General features: G+C 45.9%; 2 protein-coding genes across 10 annotated transcripts in view; one reads left to right on the top strand and one right to left on the bottom strand.

Annotated features, from left to right (window-relative positions):
• Window positions 1-2,217, bottom strand: part of LOC105498198 (death effector domain containing) — a 10,414-nt gene extending 8,197 nt beyond the window's left edge. For 3 of the 7 annotated variants that reach the window (XM_071082347.1, XM_011770132.2, XM_011770140.2), the window contains exons 1-2: window positions 2,081-2,217; window positions 355-387 (exon numbers count right to left, since the gene is read on the bottom strand). The gene's annotated coding sequence lies outside the window, so the exon portion shown is untranslated. Of the gene's footprint in view, window positions 1-354; window positions 388-545; window positions 1,695-1,920; window positions 2,003-2,080 lie in introns of those variants that run through there. The other 4 variants (XM_011770134.3, XM_011770139.3, XM_011770135.3 and 1 more) reach the window with 4 other exon arrangements.
• Window positions 2,171-23,271, top strand: LOC105498197 (ubiquitin-fold modifier conjugating enzyme 1). Of its 3 annotated transcripts, none has more exons than XM_011770130.2 (7): window positions 2,171-2,310; window positions 18,441-18,635; window positions 21,418-21,485; window positions 21,722-21,785; window positions 22,038-22,114; window positions 22,541-22,631; window positions 22,832-23,271. In XM_011770130.2, exons 2-7 carry the CDS (start codon window positions 18,513-18,515, stop codon window positions 22,910-22,912), a joined length of 504 nt encoding a protein of 167 aa, XP_011768432.1. In that variant the 5' UTR covers window positions 2,171-2,310; window positions 18,441-18,512; the 3' UTR covers window positions 22,913-23,271. The 3 variants fall into 3 exon arrangements, with proteins under 3 accessions (XP_011768432.1, XP_011768433.1, XP_070938470.1); XM_011770131.3 differs by lacking the exon at window positions 2,171-2,310 and adding an exon at window positions 2,765-2,870; XM_071082369.1 differs by lacking the exon at window positions 2,171-2,310 and having other exon boundaries at window positions 18,429-18,635.

The following is a 23,271-nucleotide window of genomic DNA, read 5'->3' as shown; positions in this document are numbered from 1 at the left end:
GGTGTCCCAGCAACCCTCCAAGGGCAAAATTTAGTAGACAATGTACTAGAATACAGCCTTCCATATGTTTAAAAAAAAAAAAAAGTTTCAGAGCTGACCAAGAAGACTAGACAATAACAAACCAAAGCTGGGGGATTGTCCCAAGACATCTAAATCTCCTTCTCTTTTCCCTCCTATCTCCAATTAACTGAAGTAACAGTGATTACAACAGATCTCATGCACTCAGATGGGTGAATGAAAACTCATTTTCCCTGACATTCTCCTCCTCATTAAGAGACCCAACCTCAAAATAACTCTCATGCTATTTCCATTCCCTTCCATTGTTTGAAAACAATAAAAAAGTTCCAGACTTACCTCCGCAAGAAACTTAATTTCCCAGGTCTCTTCCTAGCACAAGTTTCACAGCCAGCAGCAAAACAAAAACAAATAAGGAGAGGAAAATAATTAATTTTCAAGTTTTACTTTGAAACCTCGAAGGCCCATAGAATTAGACAATCTCGTTGCAAAAGTACACAGACAAGCCTGAAGACATTTAGAGAACTCACCCTCAACAAGTCTCCAGGCTTCCCTAACTCTCTATTAGTCAATTTACAAAAATACCAACTCCAAGAATTTCCAGTCTCAATGGCTTGCGGTAAGAAAGCTCCCAAATTTAAGAACTTCTGGGAAAATCAATTACCCTCTGGCACCTTCTCGTCTTCCTCCACAATTCCTTATTCCTATTTTGTTACAATATTGTTAACTTTCATCTTCAGAAAAAACTGGGAGGCAAGTGGTTACAACAGACCAGCACTATCCTCCAAATTCTACCTTTGGCCCTTTCCCTTAACTAGCACACAATGAGAACAAAATATCTAATGGCGCAGCATCCACTCATACATCTATGTTTCACCAGGGAAAGTTTTTCTACATACAGTATCCATGTTACCCCCTCCCTTCTAGACTTAAACAGCAAAAGGGTCTGGAAACTACAGCACTCATTTAATTAGCCTGTCTAGATGCCACCCTATCTTTTGTCTTTCCCTCCTCAGACTTCCAGAGCCTCCACCTTAGCATATAGGGTTCCAATATAGCCATGTCTGCTCCCCCACTCTTTTATTGCTAATGCTAAAAACTAGAAAAGTCCTTTGCTCCTCCACACTTGGACGACACCGGCTTCCCCATTTTCCCAAGCAGGAAAAACAAGGGAACAGTAAGCTAGGGAGTCTTTTGGAAAACAAACCCAGTTGAATTCTCATCCAACCCCAATTCTGCAAACCCACATGACCATTCCCTTCTGCCCTTCCCACCCTCTTAAAAGCTAAGGACCTGGCAATTAGAATTGGCTGCAACTGATGCTGCTTAACTCTGTTCTCTCCTCCTCTCACCCGGGGAAAGGGAAACCCCCGAACCTCTATCACCCGTGCAGCTCCACTGTCCTATCTCCCATTCCACTCCTTCTTCCCAAACTTTCTTCCTCCCAGTCTCTCACTTTCTCCATTACCTCCTCCCACCGACACTCTCTCCATTCCCCAAACCTCCGTTCTCTCCTTTTCCACCCAAATTCTCCCCTAGGCCCTTCCCCCTCCCACATCCAATTTAACACTTTCGAAGCCCCCCAGAATCGTCTAAACTCCAATTCTGAGCTTTCCCCACCTCCTCGCAACACCCCTCATCAGAGTCCAGTCCTCCCTCCAACCACATGCCACAGCCCCCTTCCCCTTCACACCCTCAGCCTCTCCCTCCTGCTCCTACCCACTTCAATACGAGCGGATCGCAGCCCCACTCCCCACCTCGGCCTCTCTAATACCCCTGGCTGGGCCCAGACTCAGCCCTTGTTTACGCCCCTCCCCATGCCCTCACTCCTCGGTCTCGACCCCTGCCCTCTCCCGCAGTTGCCATCTCCCCTGCACGCCCCCCTCGGCAGCTCCCCTCCCCCACCTCTCAGCGTCCCGTCACCTCCCTCTCTTGAGGTTCTCAGGCTGGACGTCGCCACCGCCTCCCCCTCCACTTTCCTTCCCCAAGCCCTTTGCGGCCCCGCCCGGCCCCGCCCCGTCCCGCTCGACTCCCTCTCCCCATTCCGGCCGCCCCTCCGCCTCACTCTCGGCTCAGGCTCGGCGCCGCCATATTGGATCCATCCGCGCCGCTCTCCCGGGCCTGTCTCACGGCGCCGCATCCGGGCTCCAGCCGCCGCCGCCGCCGCCGCCGCCGCGGGCGTGGGGGAGGGGAGAGGCGGGCGGGGGTGGCTGCATCCTGAACGGCGCCTCCCGGAACCCGGCCGGTTAGTGGCGGCTTCGAGGCCATAGTGAGACATGAGCCGCAGTAGCCATAGTAAGTGAGGGCAGCCTGGCAACGGCATTAAGCGGGGAGTGGATAGCTTCACTTCGGGAGGACAGATAGGGATTGGCAGCCATCTTGCTTTGGGGCAAGCTGGCAACGCCGGTTTTTCTTGACGGCTGCTTAGGGCGGTAATAAGGAATGGGGAGAGGATAGCGTTCTTGAATGTGGAAACATTGGTGGCGCCACAGCTGGCTGGTGGCCACTTCAAGACCCACTGAAAGGCTGGGATTGGCAGCCATGACTCATAAGGGCGGAATAGCACGGGGATCGGTTTGTCTGGAGAACTTGAGTGAAGGGTCAAGTTCTGAATTTCACCTTTCCTCTGAGCTTCCTGATAACCCGGACGTTCCGTAAACCCGGATCCGGAGCCGAAAGCGCTGCTCAGATCGCGTCTCGGAATTCATTCGTTCAGCATTTACCTTTTGAACGCCGGTTTCCTGTAGCAAGTGTCGCCTAGCTGATCCGTGTAGGGCTGTTGGGAATTGGGGGTGGGGAGGATGGTGCGGGTACGTTCTGGAGCTGCCAACAGCCTGGTGTGGCTTAAGAAAGAGGTAATAGATAGGGGAAGACCAGATTATGCGAAGCCTTGTAAATTAATTGATTTTTATTCTTAAGACTTTTCATTGTCTTTGAAGAATCTCAACAGAGGTGTGAACAATTTTATGGCATTTTAGATCGCTGCGTGCAGTGTGAAGGATGAATTGAGGGGACCAAATGAGAATCAAGGAGAGCAGTTGTGAGGCTCTTTTCCAGGCGTCTGCCTGTGGAAGGGAGAGTGCGGATGGGGAGATACAGATTGGATTAAGAGGTACCAATGTTGTGACTTGGACAACTGGGGAATAATGATACCATTTTCTTTCTCGTTTAGGGGGAGATAATGAGTTTTAGGTGCCCCTGGGATATTAGCTAATGTGGGTTGGGAACCCAAAAGAAAGGTTTGAGGTGTGTGTGCATGTGCATATAGATGGCTGTTGAAGCCATGAAATGGGCTGGAGAGAAAGATACCTGCATTTGCAGAATAGGTTGAGGGAAGCCGAAAACAGAACACTGAGAAGGGGCAAACCGAAAGGAAAGAAAACCATAGAGAACTATCAAGGAAACTGGTTAAAGCGTTTAGTGTAACAGAGATAAAGTAAAATGTGAACTAAAATATATCCATCAGGGCTGGGCGTGGTGGCTCACACCTGTAATCCCAGCACTTTGAGAGGCCGAGGTGGGTGGATCACTTGAGGCCAGGAGTTTGAGACCAGCCTGACCAACATGGTGAAACCCTGTCTCTACTAAAAATACAAAAATTAGATGGGTGTGGTTGCACATGCCTGTAATGCCAGCTACTTGGGAGGCTGAAGCATGAGAATTGCTTGAACCCAGGAGGCAGAGGTTGCAGTGAGCTGAGATCGCACCACTGCACTCCAGCCTGGGCACCAGAGCAAGACCCTGTCTCAAAAAAAATAAAATAGGCCCAGCACTTTGGGAGGCCATGGTGGGCAGATCACTTGAGGTTAGGAGCTGGAGACCAGCCTGGCCAACACGTTTAAACCCCGTCTCTACTAAAAATACAAAAATCAGCCAGGTATGGCAGTGCGTGCCTGTAGTCCCAGCTACTGGGGAGGCTGAGGCACAAGAATCGCTTGAACCTAGGAGGCGAAGGTTGCAGTGAGCTGAGATCGGGCCACTGCATTCCAGTCTGGGTGACAGAGTGAGACTCTGTCTCCAAAAAACTAAAATAAAATAAATAAAATGTATCTATCAGATATTGCAACAAGGGCCAGGCACAGTGGCTCACACCTGTAATCCCAGCACTTTGGGAGGCCTAGGCGGGTGAATCACTTGAGACCAGGAGCTGGAGACCAGTTTGGCCAATGTGGCAAGACCCCATTTTTACAAAAAATACATTAGCTGGGCATGGTGGTACACACCTGTGATCCCAGGTACTCTGGAGGCTGAAACACAAGAATCATTTCAACCCAGGAGGTGGAGGTTGCAGTGAGCGGAGATTGCACCACTGCACTCCTGGCAACAGAACAAGACTTTGGTTTTCTTGTAAGTAAGTAAGTAAGTAAGTAAATAAATAAATAAATAAAAAGGCCGGGTGTGGTAGCTCACACCTGTAATTCCAGCACTTTGGGGGCCGAGGTGGGCCGATCACCTGAGGTCAGGAGTTCGCGACCAGCCTGGACAACATGGTGGAACTCCCACCTCTACTAAAAATACACAAATTAGCCAGACATGGTGTCGGGCACTTGTAATCCCAGCTATTTGGGAGGCTGAGGTGGGAGAATCGCTTGAACCCAGGAGGCAGAGGTACAGTGAGCCGAAATTGCACCATTGCACTCCAGTGAGACTCTGTCCCCCCAAAAAAGATATTGCAACAAGGAGGTCATTTAGGAAATTTGGAGAAAGCTGTTTTGTAGTTATGGTGGATAGAAACCAGATTGAATTGAGAAGGCACAACATATAAAGACAGTTTTTTCATGGTGTTGATGTAAAAAGGAGACTAATGGTAGGGTATTGCAGGAGGGAGAATTCCAAAGAAAGGGAAGAAGTTTTAGGTATCTGTGAGATAGCTAGATAGATATGTCCTAGTGGCATGTTTAATATACAGATCTAAAACTTAAGAGGAAAATATAAGTGGAGGAAAAAAGCAAGCACAGAATACATATGACACATTTACACATGCATTAAAAAATTATGAAGAGTGGGCCTAGGAGGGATGAGACATACTTTTCATTGTACATCTATCTTTATTGCTTGAAATTATTTTTCTATGCACATCTTATAGAAAGCTACTTTATTTTTTTTTTTGAGACAAAGTCTCTGTCACCCAGAGTGACAGTGGCATGATCTCGGCTCACTGCAACTTCTGACTCCCAGGTTCAAGCAATTCTGCTGCCTCAGCCTCTCGAGTAGCTGAGACTACAGGCGCATGCCACCATGCCTGGCTAATTTTTTGTATGTTTAGTAGAGACGGGGTTTCATTATGTTGGTCCAGCTGGTCTCAAACTCCTGACCTCATGATCCACCCGCCTCGGCCTCCTAAAGTGCTGGGATTACAGTCATGAGCCATGGTGCCTGGCCAGAAGGCTACTTTTTAGAAAGTCCTATGATCTATAGGCCAGAAATTCTGAAACATCAACCTTTCAGTGATAATTGAAGCCATAGATTTGGATAAGCGCGCCGGAAAAGAGCTGAGGGCTAAGAAGAGTGCTCTGGGAAATTCCAACATTTAAGGCACAAGTAGAAAAAGAGCCCTTGGAGAATCTTTGAAAAGGAACAGTGAGTGAAGAAGAAGAAAACCTGGGAGATAATTATCACAGAATCAAAGGGAAGAGTGTTTCAGGGGGGTGGATGTTGAAAGTGTCAGATGTCCCCAGGAGGCAGCTAATAGGAAAGGTGCTTTTACCTCTGAACCTAGGTTTCTTGGAAGCTTAGCACAAGAGTCAAATCCAGATCTTGAACCTTTTCCCAAGTATCACTGGGCAGTACAACCCCCAGGCTATTCTGCCCTTATGCATCACGGCTGCCAGTCCCAGTCTTTCAGTGAGTCTTCAAGTCAACATCAGCCAGTGCTGGCACCATCAATCTTACTACACGCAAGAATGCTACCCTGGCTGGGTGTGGTGGCTTACACCTGTAATCCCAATACTTTGGCCAGGAGTTCAAGATCAGCCTGGGCAACATAGTGAGAGACCCCATCTCACCATTGCACTCCAACCTGAGTGACATAGTGAGACTGTTTCAAAAAAAAAAAAAAAAAAGAAGAATGCTACCTTCTTCCAGTCCTTACTATGGCCCTGAAGCTGCCATCAACAAAAACCTGTTTTCCTAGAAAAGGTGAAATTAAGGAATTGAAAGTGGGAGTATTAGTTTGAGTTGGAGGTCAGGAACTAACTGTAGTTTTCATGGGTTTGTCTAAAACCTCCCAGGGTGATAGTAAGAGTTGGCACAAAGAGAGGTTATTTAATAGGTGCTGAAGGCTGGGTTTGGAGGATCACTTGAGCCCAGGAGTCTGAGTCTGCAGTGAGCTGTGATTATGCCACTGCACTCCAAAAAGAAAAAGAAAAAAAAAGGGTGCTAAGGGGCAGTAAAGCCAGATGGCAGAAGCTTCAAAGGGAGAAGAATTTTTGCAAGAGGATGGAAGCACAGTGGTCTGAAAGTAGCAGTGGGTAGCAAAGAGAAAGCTGATACCTTGCCACCCCTTCCTACAGGAGCAAGAATAAACAGCCTCTAGAACGTTGAAGGGAAAAGGTGTTCATTAATTGGGAAAAGTCAAAAATTTCTACCTCACCTCTGACCATGTTTTCCTCTATACCCACTGGAATGCTTTTCTTTTGTAAACAGCCTCCCTTATATATTCATTGTCTTCGCAGATTGCTTCTTAGCTTTTCCTAAACTTTTTCTAGAGGAATAGCCATCAGGACAGAGGTAGCTCTGATGTGTGAAATGCAGATGTAATCCATATAAGCCCACAAAAAAGGCAGACACAGGCACTACTTCTTAAAGTAGAATAATATTCTCTCTCCATATGCATATTCTGAAATGGTTTGACACCTAGTAGTCTTGGCACTGTGATGGTAATTCTTTTCCATGAACCCACCTTTCCTCTCCAAACCTAACCCAGTTCCATTCAGAGGATTACAGAAAGCTGAGGATTGCCTTTTCTAGTCATAGTATGATGTCCAGTCTGCTTATTGCAGCCAATGGGGAAAAGAACAGATCGCTTTCTTCATTGAGAATGGAAAGCTTAGCCGGGCATGGTGGCTCACACCTATAATTCCAGCACTTTGGGAGGCCGAGGCAGAAGGATCACTTGAGGTCAGGAGTTCAAGACTGGCCTGGCCAACATGGTGAAACCCCGTCTCTACTAAAAAAATACAAAAATTAGCTGGGTGTGGTGGTGGCATGTGCTTGTAATCCCAGCTACTCGGGAGACTGAGGCAGGAGAATTGCTTGAACCTGAGAGGCGGAGGTTGCAGTAAGCCAAGATCATGTCACTGTACTCCAGCCTGGGCAACAGAATTGAGCTCTGCCTCAAAAAAAAAAAAAAAAAAAAAAGGAAAGCTGAAGGAAGGGCTGAGATTTGCCTTCATTAGGCCTTCCAAAGTAATCTCTCTTCCCCTACAGGACTCACAGAACGCAGTCCTTTTCCCCTGGGGCCAGCCTTCAATGACCAAATTTTCCAAATTCCAAACATTGGGACAGTTGCCTGGCCAGCTGTTCCTAAACTAGTCAGTTTATTTGGAGGGATGTTTTCTGCTTGGGGAGGCCTGGAAGTTCACTCTTTCAACATGAAGCCATAAGATCATAATGCCAACAAAGAGAGCTGTGCAGATTCCCTGAGCTAAGCCAAAGGGACCTCCTGTGTAGAGATGGGCACCCTCATGTCCATCACTGAGAAAAAAATATTTCAAACAGTTTAGGGTATTTCGTTAGCTATAGCTAGATTGCTGTTCCTCCTTAGCTTAAACTATACATCATCTGTACAGTTAAAACAAAAACTTCATCTCTTGCCTTATGAACCACCCTCTCCTTGATTCAACTAAAAACTTGGGAGAACTTCCTCTGAGAAGATTGAGAACGCTCTGTAGAATTATCTTGTGGAAGTCCTCTGCTTGTTATGTTTCTTCCTTTACATTAGTTCCTATCTCTTCCTCAGCTGAGAAAACATCCCTCCAGCTTTCAAAGACTGGCCCCTTCAGTTCTACCCTGATGCCCATCCTTTTCTACTTATCAAAACACTACTCCCACAGTTACCTCTTCCTTCACTGGAATCTGTAACCTGGAACCCTTAAGCTGTCTCTCCACAAGCTCACATTTCCACTGTATCCTTAACTGTAGTTTTCAACTCCCTGTAGTTCTCAGTAATTAGAAAGGCCTTTTTACTATCCTTAGATAAATCTCTTTGTAACTTCCACTTACTGGTTCTGTTTTTTCTCTCTGGGTCAACACATCATAGCCACATGTCCCTACTAAATTTTTTTTTGCAAGTCAGTGGTAGAGTAAAGTTTAGAGTAAAGCAGATCTGTTCTCTTTCTTGATCTGAATACTCTATTAAGGCTGCTTATCCTAGTCCATGTTCCTTCCCAGCTCTACGAGATTAATCTTTTCAAACCAGATACTCCCTTAAGGAAGTCTATATCTTACTAGCACTAGCCCCTTGTCACAAGTATCCTCTTGACTCTTCCAGGGCCACTCAGATCCCTGTGTCCCTACCAGAGCTTTACTCTTCTGCTTTACCCTGCAGGGACTTGCTGACCTGATGATCTGATCTACTTCTTGGTTTCCTATTAACTCTAAGCTGCGGCAGTTACTCATTTTCATCCAGGCATTATACTACTGACTCCTCCTAATTTCAGTTCAGATTCGAACCTAGCTGTAAGTCCTTAGCTAGAATTCTGGCTTCTATGGCTCCTAAATAAAAGAGTAGGGACCTCAGCCACGCACGGTGGCTCACGCCTGCAATCCCAGCACTTTGAGAGGCTGAGGCGGGTGTGGATTGCTTGAGCCCAGGAGTTCAAGAGCAGCCTGGGTAACATGGCCAAACCCTGTCTCTACAGAAAAAAATACAAAAATTAGTCAGTCATGGTAGCATGTGCTTGTAGTTCCAGCTACTCAGGAGGCTGAGGTGGAAGGATCACTTGAACCTGGAAAGCCGAGGTTGCAGTGAGCCAAGATCACACCACTGCACTCCAGCCTGGGTGACAGAGCCAGACCCTGCTGCCTCAAAAAAAAGGAAAAAGAAAAAGAGTAGGGACCACAGTCAGTTGCTGAATCCTAATGATCTGCTGTTCAAGTCTCCTTAACCTATTCCCTTTTCTTCATTCCCCAGCTCTGACCCTCACTAATATGACAGGCAAGTTCCTTAACTTCTCTAAACTTGTTTTCTTATCTGTGAAAGAAATATAACATCCACCTCACAGATCATTGTTCTAATGATTATATTAAATGATGTATAGAAAGTGTTGCACAGGTCCTACTGCTCCATAAATGTTACCTAATATTTATTATTGTATTATATATAACAGATTTCACCAGGTTTCAGAAATTCAGCAGGCTCTTTATCAGTGACTCTCTGCTGCCCCCATGGGGATGACTTTTTCCAAGTCATTGGTTATTCCAAAGACGGTAACATAAAACAACCCTGTCTCACCAATCCCACCAGTTAATTAGAGAATTAACCAATTTTTCTTTGGGTGGTTGTTCAATTAAATAAAAATGCTCTTATATTCTAGACCATTCTCTAACTTTTTATTTTTTTTTTTATTTATTTATTTTGAGACAGAGTCTCGCTCTGTCGTCCAGGCTGGAATGCAGTGGCGCAATCTTGGCTCACTGCAAGCTCCATCTTCTGAGTTCATGCCATTCTCCTGCCTCAGCCTCCCAAGTAGCTGGGACTACAGGCGCCCGCCACAATGCTCGGCTAATTTTTTGTATTTTTAGTAGAGACAGGGTTTCACCGTGTTAGCCAGGATGGTCTCAATCTCCTGACTTCGTGATCCGCCCGCCTCTGCCTCCCAAAGTGATGGGATTACAGGCATGATCCACTGCGCCCAGCCTAATTTTTTCAAATAACATAACAGGCCGGGTGTGGTGGTTCATGCCTATAATCCCAGCACTTTGGGAGGCCAAGGCAGGTGGATCTCTTGAGGTCAGCAGTTTGAGACCAGCCTCGCCAACATGGAGAAACCCCGTCTCTACTAAAAACACAAAAATTAGCTGGGCATGGTGGCAGTCGCCTGTAATCCCAGCTACTCCAGAGGCTGAGGTGGGAGAATCACTTGAACCCTGATACACTGCATCTATGATGTTCTCCTAATCTGTTAATCTAGTAACACTGACAAGAAAGGAAACTCATTGAGTCATTTATTTTTAGTTTAGTTTAGTTTAGTTTAGTTTGAGACGGAGTCTCACTCTGTTGCCCAGGCTGGAGTGCAGTGGCACAATCTCAGCTCACTGCAACCTCTGCCTCCCAGATTCAAACGATTCTCCTGCCTCAGCCTCCCGAGTAGCTGGGACTACTGGCGCCTGCCACCACACCCAGCTAATTTTTATATTTTCAGTAGAGATGGGGTTTTGCCATGTTGGCCAGGCTGGTCTCGAACTCCAGACCTCAATTGATCTGTCCGCCTTGGCCTCCCAATGTGCTGGGATTACAGGCATGAGCCACCGCGCCAGGCCTGAGGAAAATTTTTAAAAAATAATTGAGACTGTTATGGTGACACCACCACCAGAAGCTACAAGCAAAATACTGATAACCTCATATGTGAAAATTTTTCACATTGTTTAAAATACTATGAACAAAAGCAAAGACAACAAACTGGGAAAAATATTTACTACTCATCACAAATGGCTAATATCTTTAATATTAATATTTTTTTAAAAATACAAATCAGATCAGGCACAGTGGCTCATTCCTGTAATCCCAGTACTTTGGGAGGCCGAGGCGAGAGGATTTCCTGAGTCAGGAGTTCAAAACCAGCCTGGCCAACTTGGAAAAACCTGTCTCCATTAAAAATACAAAAAGTAGCCAGATGTGGTGCAGGCACCTGTAATCCCAGCTACTTGGGAGGCTGAGGCAGGAAAATCGCTTGAACCTGGGAGGTGGAGGTTGCAGTGAGCCGAGATCGCACCACTGCACTCCAGCCTAGGTGACAGAGCAAGAATCTGTCTCAAAAAAAAAAAAAAGCTGGGTGTGGTGGCTCAGACCTGTAATCCCAGCACTTTGGGAGGCTGAGGCAGGTGGATCATGAGGTCAGGAGATGGAGACCATCCTGGCCAACACAGTGAAACCCTGTCTCTACTGAAAACACAAAAATTAGCCGGGCATGGTGGCGGGCACCTGTAGTCCCAGCTACTCAGGAGGCTGAGGCAGGAGAATCGCTTGAACCCAGGAGGCGGAGGTTGCAATGAGCCGAGATTGTGCCACTGCACTCCAGCCTGGGCAACAGAGCAAGACTCCATCTCAAAAAAAAGAAAAACGAAAAAAAGATTGGGCATGTTGGCTCACACCTGTAACACGCCCAAATCCCAGGACTTTGGAGGCCAAGGCGGGTGGATCACCTGAGGTCGGGAGTTCGAGACCAGTCTGACCAACATGGAGAAACCCCGTCACTGCTAAAAACACAAAATTAACTGGGCGTGGTGGTACATGCCTGTAATCCCAGCTACTCTGGAGGCTGAGGCAAGAGAATCGCTTGAACCCCGGAGGCAGAGGTTGCGGTGAGCCGAGATCGCGCCATTGCACTCCAGCCTGGGCAACAAGAGCGAAACTCCGTCTCAAAAAAAAAAGCAAATCAGTAAGTAAAATAAATAATAATTTAAAAGGGGGAAAGGAGGTAAGACTTTACAGAAAAGAGCTGGGTGTAGCATGCACCTGTATGTAGCTGCTTGAGAGGCTGGGTCCCTTTGAGCCAAGGAGTTCGAGACCAGCTTGGGCAACATAAGGAGATTCCATCTCTAAAATAAATGAATAATAATGAAAGAATATACAAAACAGGAAATACAAATGGATACTAAACATATGAAAAGATAGTAGGCGAGGTGCAGTGGCTCATGCCTATAATCTCAGCACTTTGGGAGGCTGAGGTGGGCAGATTGCGTGAGCTCAGGAGTTCGAGACCAGCCTGGGCAACACGGCGTGAAACTCCATCTCTACAAAAATATACAAAAATTAGCTGAGCATGGTGGCATGTGCCTGCTGTAGTACCAGCTACTCGGGAGGCCGAGGTGAAAGGATCACTTGAGCCTAGGAGGCAGAGGTTTCAGTGAGCTGAGATTGTACCACTGCAGTCCATCCTGGGTGATGAGCAAAACTCTGAAACATAGGTTTCACTGTATATTCTTTTGTCCTTTTTAAATTTGGGGCAGGTGCATGTATTACCTACTCAGAAGTAAATATTTTAAAACCAAATGTATGTAAAAGTTTGTTCTCATGTTATCATATTTGTGCTTTCCCTGCTCCCTCCTTGCCTGCATGTTTAATGTATTCATACTAAGAGTTCCAGTTCAAAGGCCATCAGCCATATCTGATTCTCTCAGGCATAGTTACTCAGACAGTACTTTGTATATCTCCAGAATAGGGATTTCTTATTTTATGGTAATTGTCACCATATTAGTTTCTCCTACCCAAAGAGGAGGTAGAGATGAAGTCCCATTAATGGTTAAATGCAAAGTCTGTAGTTCCAAAATCCCTAAGGGTGATACCAATACCACAGAAGGTACTGCGCATACCTCAGCCCATTCAAGGGAGGGGGTTAGAGTCCCTGCAGCTCTACTGTGCTTAATGCAGAACCACCAGGCTCTCCTTGTGTTTTCAGAAACAGGTTCAGTATTGATCACTGTCTGCCATTTAGGGCCTGCTACTGCTTCCAATCCCTCAGATCCCTGCTGCTAATTTAATATTGGTCTAGCGATGGTAGAAAAGTATATCAATTGGTTAAGTGTGTGACTTCTAGAGCCAGGCTGTGCTCTGGATTGAATTTCAGGTCTACCATTTAATTGCTATGTGATAGGGCTTTTTTTCATTCAACTTGTGCTGCAATTTCTTCACATGTAAATGAGGATAATGAGAGTACCCACCCCAGGGTTATTGCCAGAAGTAAAGGAGCTGATGTTTGTAAAATGTTTAGGACAGTACCAAACACATAATAAGCACCGTATAAATGTTAGCTTAATATTATAATTATTTTTACCAAGTGATTCTAAGTGTGAACCCAGTTTCTCATAGCATAAGAGACCAAGCTATAATTTACAATAATTCTTTGTTGAAGTCTCCAGGATAATTAAAGGTAATAACAAAAGAGAATAACTTCCAAAACTGGCTATCCATCTACACTAATCTTCTATAACATGGCTTCCTCCCTATAGCAGAGCCATCATTTCTTTTACCATTCTGAGTTATTTTCCAGCATATTAGAGTCCAGACCAATGCTTTAAAGAACAGAGGAGCTGGGCACAGTGGCCCATGCCTGTAACCCCAGCACTTTGGGAGGCCGAAGAGGGCGGATCACGAGGTCAGGAGATCGAGATCATCCTGGCTAACACGGTGAAACCCCGTCTCTACTAAAAATACAAAAAATCAGCCAGGTGTGGTGGCGGGCACCTGTAGTCCCAGCTACTTGGGAGGCTGAGGCAGGAGAATGGCGTGAACCAGGAGGCAGAGCTTGCAGTAAGCCGAGATCACACCACTGCACTCCAGCATGGGCAACAGAGCGAGACTCCATCTCACAAAAAAAAAGAACAGAGGAAAAGCTTCTCCTTTTTTCCCTAATCCAAGGCTTATTTCTCTAACCCAATATTCACTTCTCTTTCTGTCCCGGGAGCTGCCTTTTCCCATGATGACAGACAGTGGGGCTTTCAGCTACCTTCAGGGGCTCTCCAATGCACCCAACTGTCCTATTGCATTGCCTACATTTCTTAGAATTTAGCTATTCAATCAATCCTTTTCGATTCCTTTTTTTTTTTTTTTTTTTTTTTTTTTTTTGAGATAAAGTGTTGCTCTGTTGCTGAGGCTGGAGTTCTGTGGTGCGATCTCACCTCACTGCAACGTCTGCCTCCTGGGTTCAAGCAATTCACCTGCCTCAGCCTCCGGAGTAGCTGGGACTACAGGCACACACCACCATGCCCCGCTAATTTTTTGTATTTTAGTAGAGACAGGGTTTCACTATGTTGCCCAGGCTGATCTCAAACTCCTGAGCTCAGGCAATACACCTGCCTTGGCCTCCCAAAGTGCTAGGATCACAAGTGTGAGCCACCATACCTGGCTGAATTCCTTTTTATAACTATTTAAGGATAATTTCCGTGTGGATGGGGAGTCCACCTACCTATGCACTACTGTATTTCCAATGCCTGGAACATATTAGGAACTCCATAAACATTTCTCATGAATGAGTTCTTCCTCTGAAAAACAGTGAGGCTCAGGTCTACATACTCTTCCTTCAGTCTTCTCAATTTTAGTTTCTTGTCTCATGTGAGCATTACTTAATAGTAAGCTAAATCCATAGTTTAAAACTAAACATTTCTCTAAAAGAGACATATCCTACAGAGATGCAACTATGCCTATAATAGAGGCAGGCCTATGTTTATAACAGAGACAGCGCTTTGTATTATCATACATAGTATGTGCTATGCTTTACTAAACGGTTTAATAAGGTGGTTTTCCAGCCGGGTGTGGTGGCTTATGCCTGTAATCCCAGCACTTTGGGAGGCTGAGGCGGGTGGATCACCTGAGGTCAGGAGTTTAAGACCAGCCTGGCCAATATGGTAAAACCCCGTCTCTACTAAAAATACAAAAAATTAGCCGAGTGTGGTGGCGGGCGCCTGTAATCCCAGCTACTTGGGAGGCTGAGGCAGGAGAATTGCTTGAACCCAGGAGGCAGAGGTTGCAGTGAGCTGAGATTGCGCCACTGCACTCCAGGCTGGGCAACAAGAGTGAAACTGTGTCTCAAGAAAAAAAATAAAAATAAAAAATAAGGTGGTTTTCCAAAACTATGAAACAAAAACAACATGCAGCTTTATAAAGACAGCTTTTCTGGTGCTTACTTTATGTATCGAGATACTCATTGATGTTAAAAATATTGATTGAACATTTAATCTGTGGCAGATGCTATAGTAGGTTTTAGGAGCACAGCATTGAACAAGATAGATACACAATCCCTACCCTGATTGAGCTTCTAGGCTATCGAGACAATTATACAATTAATAAAGTGTGATGAGGATGAGTAGTTACCATAGAAGTATTCTCAGGGATAGAGGTCTTCTGCCTGCACTTGAACAAGAGCAGCGCTATATTGATTGTTTTTATAGTTTGGGACTCCAGGTAAGATTTTGTTTGTAAACCTGGCTTTACTACCATATAAAAGTTTGAATACTGCCATTTATTTATCTGAATTTTATCCTGACAGCCTATTATGTAAATGAATGGCGACTGTGTATATAGTTATAACCACATAAGCTTTTTTTTTTTTTTTTTTTTTTTTTTTGTTAATTGAGACGGTTTCACTCTGTCACCCAGGCTGGAATGCAGTGGTTCAATCATGGCTCATTGCAGCCTTGACCTCCCAGATTCAAGTCATCCTCCCATCTCAACTCCCCAAGTAGATGGGGACACAGGTGCACGCCACCACATCCAGCTAATTTTTAAACTTTTCGTGAAGATGGGGGTCTCTCTATTTTGCCCAGGCTGGTCTCGAACTTCTGTGCTCAAGCAATCCTCCTCCCTTAGTCTCCCAAAGTGCTGGGATTATAGGTGTGAGCCACCATGCCCAGCCTTATAAGCCTTATTATCCTCATTTTATAGTTGAGAAAATACAGTTAACAGAGTTAAAGTAACTCTTTTTATTTATTTATTTATTTTGAAACAGAATCTCGCTATCTATCGCGGCTCACTGCAAGCTCCGCCTCCCAGGTTCACACCATTCTCCTGGCTCAGCCTCCCGAGTAGCTGGGACTACAGGCGCCCGCCACCACACCCACCTAATTTTTTTTGTATTTTTAGTAGAGACAGGGTTTCACTATGTTAGTCAGGATGGTCTCGATCTCCTGACCTTGTGATCTGCCCTCCTCGGCCTCCCAAAGTACTGGGATTACAGGCATGAGCCACCGCGCCCCGCCAACACTCTCACTCAATATTGTACTGGAGGCTGAGCACGGTGACTCACGCCTGTAATCTTAGCACTTTGGGAGGCCAAGCGGGGTGGATCACCTGAGGTCAGGAGTTCAAAGCCAGCCTGGCCAACATGGTGAAACTCATCTCTACTAAAAATACAAAATTAGCCTGGTGTGGTGCTGTGCATCTGTAATCCCAGCTACCCAGATGACTGAGGTAGGAGAATCGCTTGAACCCAGGAGGTGGAGGTTGCAGTGAGCTGAAATCATGCCACTGCATTCTAGCCTGGGTGACAAGAGTGAGACTGTCTCAAAACAAAACAAACAACAACAAACAACTTACTGCCACAGGCTGGAATGATTCACTGAATAAACTGAAATAAACATAAATAAAATAAATATATTTTTAAAAAATTTGGTCTTACTTTGACCCCCAGGCTGGAGTGAATTGGTATAATCTTGGCTCATTTGCAATCTCGACCTCTGGGGTTCAAGCGATCCTCCTGCCTCAGCCCCCAAAATAGTTGGGACTACAGGTGCGTGCCACCACTCCAGGTTAATTTTTGCATTTTTTGTACAGATGGGGTTTTACCACGTTGCCTAGGCTATTTCCGAACTCCTGGGCTCAAGCCATCTGCCCACCCCGGCCTCCGAAAGTGCTGGGATTACCTGCGTGAGTCACTGCACCTGGCCAAACAGGATATTTAAATCCACAATTAATGTGTTTAGGGTTCAAGCGATTCTCCTGCCCCAGCCTCCCAAGTAGCCAGGATTACAAGCGTGCGCCGCCATGCCTAGTTAATTTTGTATTGATAGTAGAGAGGGGTTTCACCAGTCAGACTGGTCTGGAGCTCCTGACCTCAAGTGATCCACCTGCCTTGGTCTTCCAAGGTGCTGGGATTACAGCCTTGAGCCACCGCGCCAGCCAAACAGGATTTTAAATTAAAGCCAAAATTGCCAGCGTGGTGGCTCACGCCTGTAATCCCAGCACCTTGGGAGGTCAAGGCAGGGGGATCACCTGAGATCAGGAGTTCAAGAACAACCTGGCTAACATGGCGAAACCCGGTCTCTACTAAAAATACAAAATCGGCTGGGCGTGGTAGCACATGCCTGTAATACCAGCTACTCGTGATGCTGAGGCAGAAGAATCACTTGAACCCGGGAGGCAGAGGTTGCAGTGAGCCAAGATTATGCCATTGCAACTCCAGTCTGGGCAACAAGAGTGAAACTCCGTCTCAAAAAAAAAAAAAAGCAAAAATTAATGTGTTTAGATTTTAAGACCAACTGGAATTTATTTATTTTTGAGACAGAGTCTCACTCTGTTGCCCAGGCTGGAGTGCAATGGCCAATCTTGGCTCACTGCAACCTCCCAGGTTCGAGCAATTCTACCTCAGCCTCCTGAGTAGCTGGGACTACCGGCGCGTGCCACCACACCTGGCTAATTTTTGTATTTTTAGTAGAGACGGGGTTTCACCATGTTGGCCAGGCTGTTCTTGAACTCCTGACCTTGTGATCTACCCGCCTTGGCTTCCCAAAGTGCTGGGATTATAGGCGTGAGCCACTACGCCCGGCCTTGGAAGGTAACATTTTGCAAAAGGATTACTGAGTACTGTGTGCCATCCACTGGGGTTAGAGAGACAGGATTCCTTCCTAGATTAGTTAATTCCAGATCAAAACATGTCTAGGGGACTGGGCCAGGTGGCTCACACCAGTAATCCCAACACTTTGGGAGGCTGGGGCAGGAGGATCGCTTGAGCCTGGGAGATGGAGGATGCAGTAAGCTATGATCGTACCAATGTACTCCAGCCTGGGCAACAGAGTGAGACACTGTCTCAAAAAAATAAATACATAAAAAGTCTAGGACTCAGTGAATGGCTAGACTAAGGCTCAAATCTTGCAGTGATGTGTCTTTTGATTCTGCATGGTTTCTAATCTTTATCAGGAGTTAAAAACACACTTTAACAGGATAACTGCATCTAGAGGAAAAGTTCTTCGTAGAGGAAACACATGAACTGCTCGTTTTAGGAAGGCAGTGCCTTGAAAAGTGCTTTGGGGTTGGGGGCTGGGGGAGAGATAGCTTTAGGAGAAATACCTAATGTAAACGACGAGTTGATGGGTGCAGCAAACCAACATGGCACAAGTATACCTATGTATCAAACCTGCACGTTGTGCACATGTACCCTAGAACTTAAGGTATAATAATAATAATAATAATAATAATAATAATAAAGAACTAACTAAATGAAAGTGCCTTGAGCAGCCTGAAGTTCTAAGAGCTTTCCAAGTTTGGGAAGGTGTCCGGGTTTTCTGCGATTACTTCTCTGAGCATGAACGGAAGTTACCCTTTGTGCCTTCTGCGGTGATTTTAATGATAGGTGTCATATATAGGTCTGAGTAATCTGTTTACATTCTGTTCTTCTCGATGCACTCACAAGCGGGTAACTAGGTGACAAGAAAACAAAGATCTTATTCAAAAGACAAGTCTTACGGCAACCCAACGTCTCATATTCCCATAGTAAAGATGGCGGCGCCTTGAGGTAAGCTACAAGCAACACCACTTCCGCGTTTCTCTTGCGCCCTGGTCCAAGATGGCGGATGAGGCCACGCGACGTGTTGTGTCTGAGATCCCGGTGCTGAAGACTAACGCCGGACCCCGAGATCGGGAGTTGTGGGTGCAGCGACTGAAGGAGGAATATCAGTCCCTTATCCGGGTTAGTTGTGTTTCTACAGTCTAACGCGTAGCAGAAGGGTTGGGAGACATCAGGTGTCCTCAATAATACGCTCCGTGTGGAAGCCGCTTCCGGTTTTTAAGTTTAACGCCCAAATTCATAGAAATGGGACTGTTGCGGGGTTCGGGGACTTAGGAGGGATGGTGGGGAGAGGGCAAAAAAGACTCAGGTGAGTTTCACAGTGGGGCCAGACCTTGCGGCTAAAAGCAGCAGTTATTTTAGGGATACGCTTCCCCGGAAGGTGACGTGTCTCCCCGGCTCCAGGTGTTTGTTCAACTGGATGTAGGAGAGGTGGTCAGAAATCCTCAGGGCACCAACTCCCAGTCCCCATCTCTCTGCCCCCTCTTTAACTCTTCACTCTTTTTTTAGGGAGTCTCGCTCTGTTGCTAGGTTGGAGTGCAGTGGAGCGATCTCGGCTCACTGCAACCTCCGACTCCCGGGTTCAAGCGATTCTCCTGCCTCAGCCTCCTGAGTGCCTGCCTACAGGCACGCGCCACCACACCCAGCTAATTTTTGTAGTTTTAGTAGAGATGGGGTTTCACCATGTTGGCAAGGATGGTCTCGATCTCCTGACCTCATGATCCTGATCCACCCGCCTCGGCCTCCCAAAGTGCTGGGATTACAGGCGTGAGCCACCGCGCCTGGCCTCACTCTTCACTCTTTCAAATCACGTTAGGGCTGAAAATTCAAGTAGGTGTTAACTACAGAGAGTTGGGGAGTTTAGCTCATAGTTAGAAACGCTCTTCTCAGCTCTCTCTCTTTTGTGGAAGGTGAAAAAAGTTTGTCTTCCTTGTAGTTTCTGTGCACCTAGGGAGGAGATACCAAGCCGAATAAGGAGGAACTTACTGAGGTAGACAAAACCAGATCATTATAATACAGTGTTTAAGTGGAGAAAGAGACAGATGAGACAGATATGGATAGATATAAAGCGAGAAATGGCTAGGATGGTTTTTGTTTGTTTGTTTTGTTTTGTTTTGTTTTTGAGATGGAGTCTTGCTCTGTCGCCCAGGCTGGAGTGCAGTGGCTCTATCTCGGCTCACTGCAAGTTCCGCCTCCTGGGTTCAGGCCATTCTCCTGCCTCAGCCTCCCAAGTAGCTGGGACTACAGGCGACCACCACTACGCCTGGCTAATTTTTTATATTTTTAGTAGAGACAGAGTTTCACCGTGTTAGCCAGGATGGTCTCGATCTCCTGACCTCGTGATCCGCCCGCCTCAGCCTCCCAAAGTGCTGGGATTACAGGCGTGAGCCACCGTTCCTGGCCATGGGTAGGATGTTTTGAGAGCATAACGGGAGATATCCAGTTTGCATTTGGTCAGGGAAGGTTTCCTGGAAGAGGTAATGCTTTAGCTGAAACTTAAAGAGTAAACATAAGTTAGCCTGATAAAACGTAAGAGTAAAATGACATTCAAGCCAAAAGGAACAGCATGAGCAAAGGCATAGAATCTAGAAACGGCACAGGCACCGCCATGATGTGTTTGAAGAAACAAAGTAGTTCAGAGTTGTTAGAGCATCAAATGTGAGGCAGAGAATGGTAGACAAAGCTAGGAGACAGGTTTGACCACTTGAATTTTCTCTTGGAGGCTTTGGGATGCTGTTAAAGGATTTTAAGCTGAGAAACAACATGGCCAGGTTTGGGTTTAGATCAGTTGCATTGGCAATAAGGGGAAAATACAATTGACAGGGACAAGACTGAAGGTAAGAGACAAGTTAGGAGGCTGTCATTAATCTCAGCAAAACAAAAGGCAATCTAAACTAGGCAGTTGTGAAGATAGAGAGGAGAGGTAGATTTGAAGAATATTCAGAAGGTAAAATTAGCATGACATCATGGATTAGTGTAGTAAGGGATAGGGAGGGTCAAGGATGATTCCCAGGTTTTTGCCCTGGGTGAATGCTCATACTGCCATCTGAAATTCATACTTCAGGAGGATAATTCTGGAAGTGTATCTGAAGGAATATTATAAATTCCAGATGGAAATGCTGAGTTTGAAGTACCTGTGAAATGAAGGTCAAACTGTCAACATACAGTTGGATACTAAAGGCTAAAGTTCTGAGGAAAGAGCTGGACCAAAGATAAAAATCTGGGAGTTATTAGCATGTGGGTGCTAGTTGAAACCAGGACTATATGAGGCTAGAAGGAAGGGAGTTACCCAGGGAAGGAATCTACCATTAAATGAGTTGTGGGCTGAGGGCAGACACTATCAGAGAAGTGAGAGAAGAATCCAGATGATATCTTCAGGTCTTTTGTGCTTGCTAAATTGAGTGAAGCCCAAACATTCTGTTCTCTGTTCTGGACAAACCCCCACTTACCAGTATAGCCTTGTCTTCAGCATTGCTAATGTTAGAAAAATTAGGTAAACATATTAAGAAAAAGTAACCGGCCGGGTGCAGTGGCTCACGCCTGTAATCCTAGCACTTTGGGAGGACAAGGCAGGTGTCCTGAAGTCAGGAGTTCGAGACCAGCCTGGCCAACATGGCAAAACCCTGTCTCTACTAAAAATACAAAAATTAGCCGGGCATGGTGGTGCATGCCTGTAATCCCATGTACTGAGGAGACTGAGGAAGGAGAATCGCTTGAACCCGGGAGGTGGAAGTTGCAGTGAACCCAGATCGCGCCACTGCACTCCAGCCTGTGCGACGGGAGCAAGACTCCATCTCAAAAAAAAAAAAAAAAAAAAAAGGTAACCACATACTTTTCTTTTGAGGAGAGGGGGACCGCCCTTGGCCCTAACTACTCTCTCAAAGACCTCATTCTCTGCTTTCAGTATGTGGAGAACAACAAGAATGCTGACAACGACTGGTTCCGACTGGAGTCCAACAAGGAAGGGACTCGGTAGGTAGACCCTCCTGGGAGGTGTGGGGTGGGAGTCTTATATGAGTTAGGCAATTTGGTATCCTAGTGCCCACTACCAAAGCTGCCCTGTCTCATGTTAGCTGTCTCCACTCCCACAGCTCCAGAGTTCCCCAGTTCCCATCCTATGAGTCTCCCAGGCTGGTGGCCTAAGCCAAGTTGTCATTTGAGTATTGGAAGAATAGGCAAATTGGACTGAGGTTTGGTCTTTGTTACAGGTGGTTTGGAAAATGCTGGTATATCCATGACCTCCTGAAATATGAGTTTGACATCGAGTTTGACGTGAGTGTGATAGAGTGGGAAATATGAAGGTTAGTAGAAGGGGAGGGATTAGATGATTGGTAACAAGATATCCTTTCTTGAGCATAAGCATAAGTTATAGTTACTCATCTCCACGTCCAGAATCCTGGTATGGATGTGCTGCTTGGGGAGTTTTACTTAACATTTCAGTTTAACCAAGAAATATGTATGTCTGATTATATTAGTTCCTTTCTATCCTGATTCTGTTTTATTAAGGTTTTATACTTTCTCCAGATTCCTATCACATATCCTACTACTGCCCCAGAAATTGCAGTTCCTGAGCTGGATGGAAAGACAGCAAAGATGTACAGGTAGGACTGAATAGGAGATGGCAAAGAGTCAAAGAAGGCCTTAAGGAAAAACTTCGTGGCGGGAGGGAGATCATCAGGAAAAATAGCTAATGGATGCTTGGCTTGATATCTGGATGATGGGATGATCTATGCATAAATCACCATGGCACGTTTACCTGTGTAACAAACCTATACATCCTGCTTGTGCACCTCTGAACTTAAAAGTTGTAAGGAAAAAAAAAAAAAAGGAAGAACTTTGGAGGCAGAGATTTTTCCAGGGTCTGCTGGCCTAGTGGGGTGCCAGGCCCTCCTCTGCTGAGCCTAGGCAAAGTACTTAGCTGACGTTGTTCTCAATTCTGATCACTAGTAGTCTTCCTATGCCCCCGAGGCTGCTGTGCTTTATGGTAAACTTTGCATGTCAACACCTTCTTCATGTCCCTCTCATAGGGGTGGCAAAATATGCCTGACGGATCATTTCAAACCTTTGTGGGCCAGGAATGTGCCCAAATTTGGACTAGCTCATCTCATGGCTCTGGGGGTAAGTTTTGTGTATTTGGCATAAAAGGAGGAAGAGGGGCTTAGGCCCTGAGCATTATAGGAAAAGCAGCTAAGAATAAAAGGAATAACAGTGTTGTCCCTTAAGCATGTCCCCCCAGAATCTGTCTCCAGGAGGGAGCTTCTAATGGAATAAGAAGCATTGACTGGTAGTAATCTCACAGGATTTTCCTTGTATTGCAGCTGGGTCCATGGCTAGCAGTAGAAATCCCTGATCTGATTCAGAAGGGCGTCATCCAACACAAAGAGAAATGCAACCAATGAAGAATCAAGCCACCGAGGCAGGGCAGAGGGCCCTTTGATAGGCTACGATACTGTTTTCCTGTGCATCACACTTACCTAACTGCTTCCCCGGACACCCTCCACCTCTAGTTGTTACTAAGTAGCTGCAGCAGTCATTGCTGGGGGAGAAACAAACAAACACCAACCAGTATTGCTACTTAGTTTCTAAGGCTGCACAGGGAAGGGAAAGACTGGGCTTTGGACAATGTAGAGGTAATTTATATCCGCCCCTAGGTGGAGCAACATGCGATCCTGGAGGCATGGGGGTAACTGAAAGTGAGTACATAAAGTCTTTCTGGTTTCTGGAGATAACCCATCAATAAAAGCCGCTTCCTCTGGTA

The sequence above is a fragment of the Macaca nemestrina genome, chromosome 1 (assembly GCF_043159975.1).
Source record: "Macaca nemestrina isolate mMacNem1 chromosome 1, mMacNem.hap1, whole genome shotgun sequence".
NCBI lineage: Eukaryota > Metazoa > Chordata > Mammalia > Primates > Cercopithecidae > Macaca > Macaca nemestrina.
This window is presented reverse-complemented; position numbering and strand designations above follow the sequence as displayed.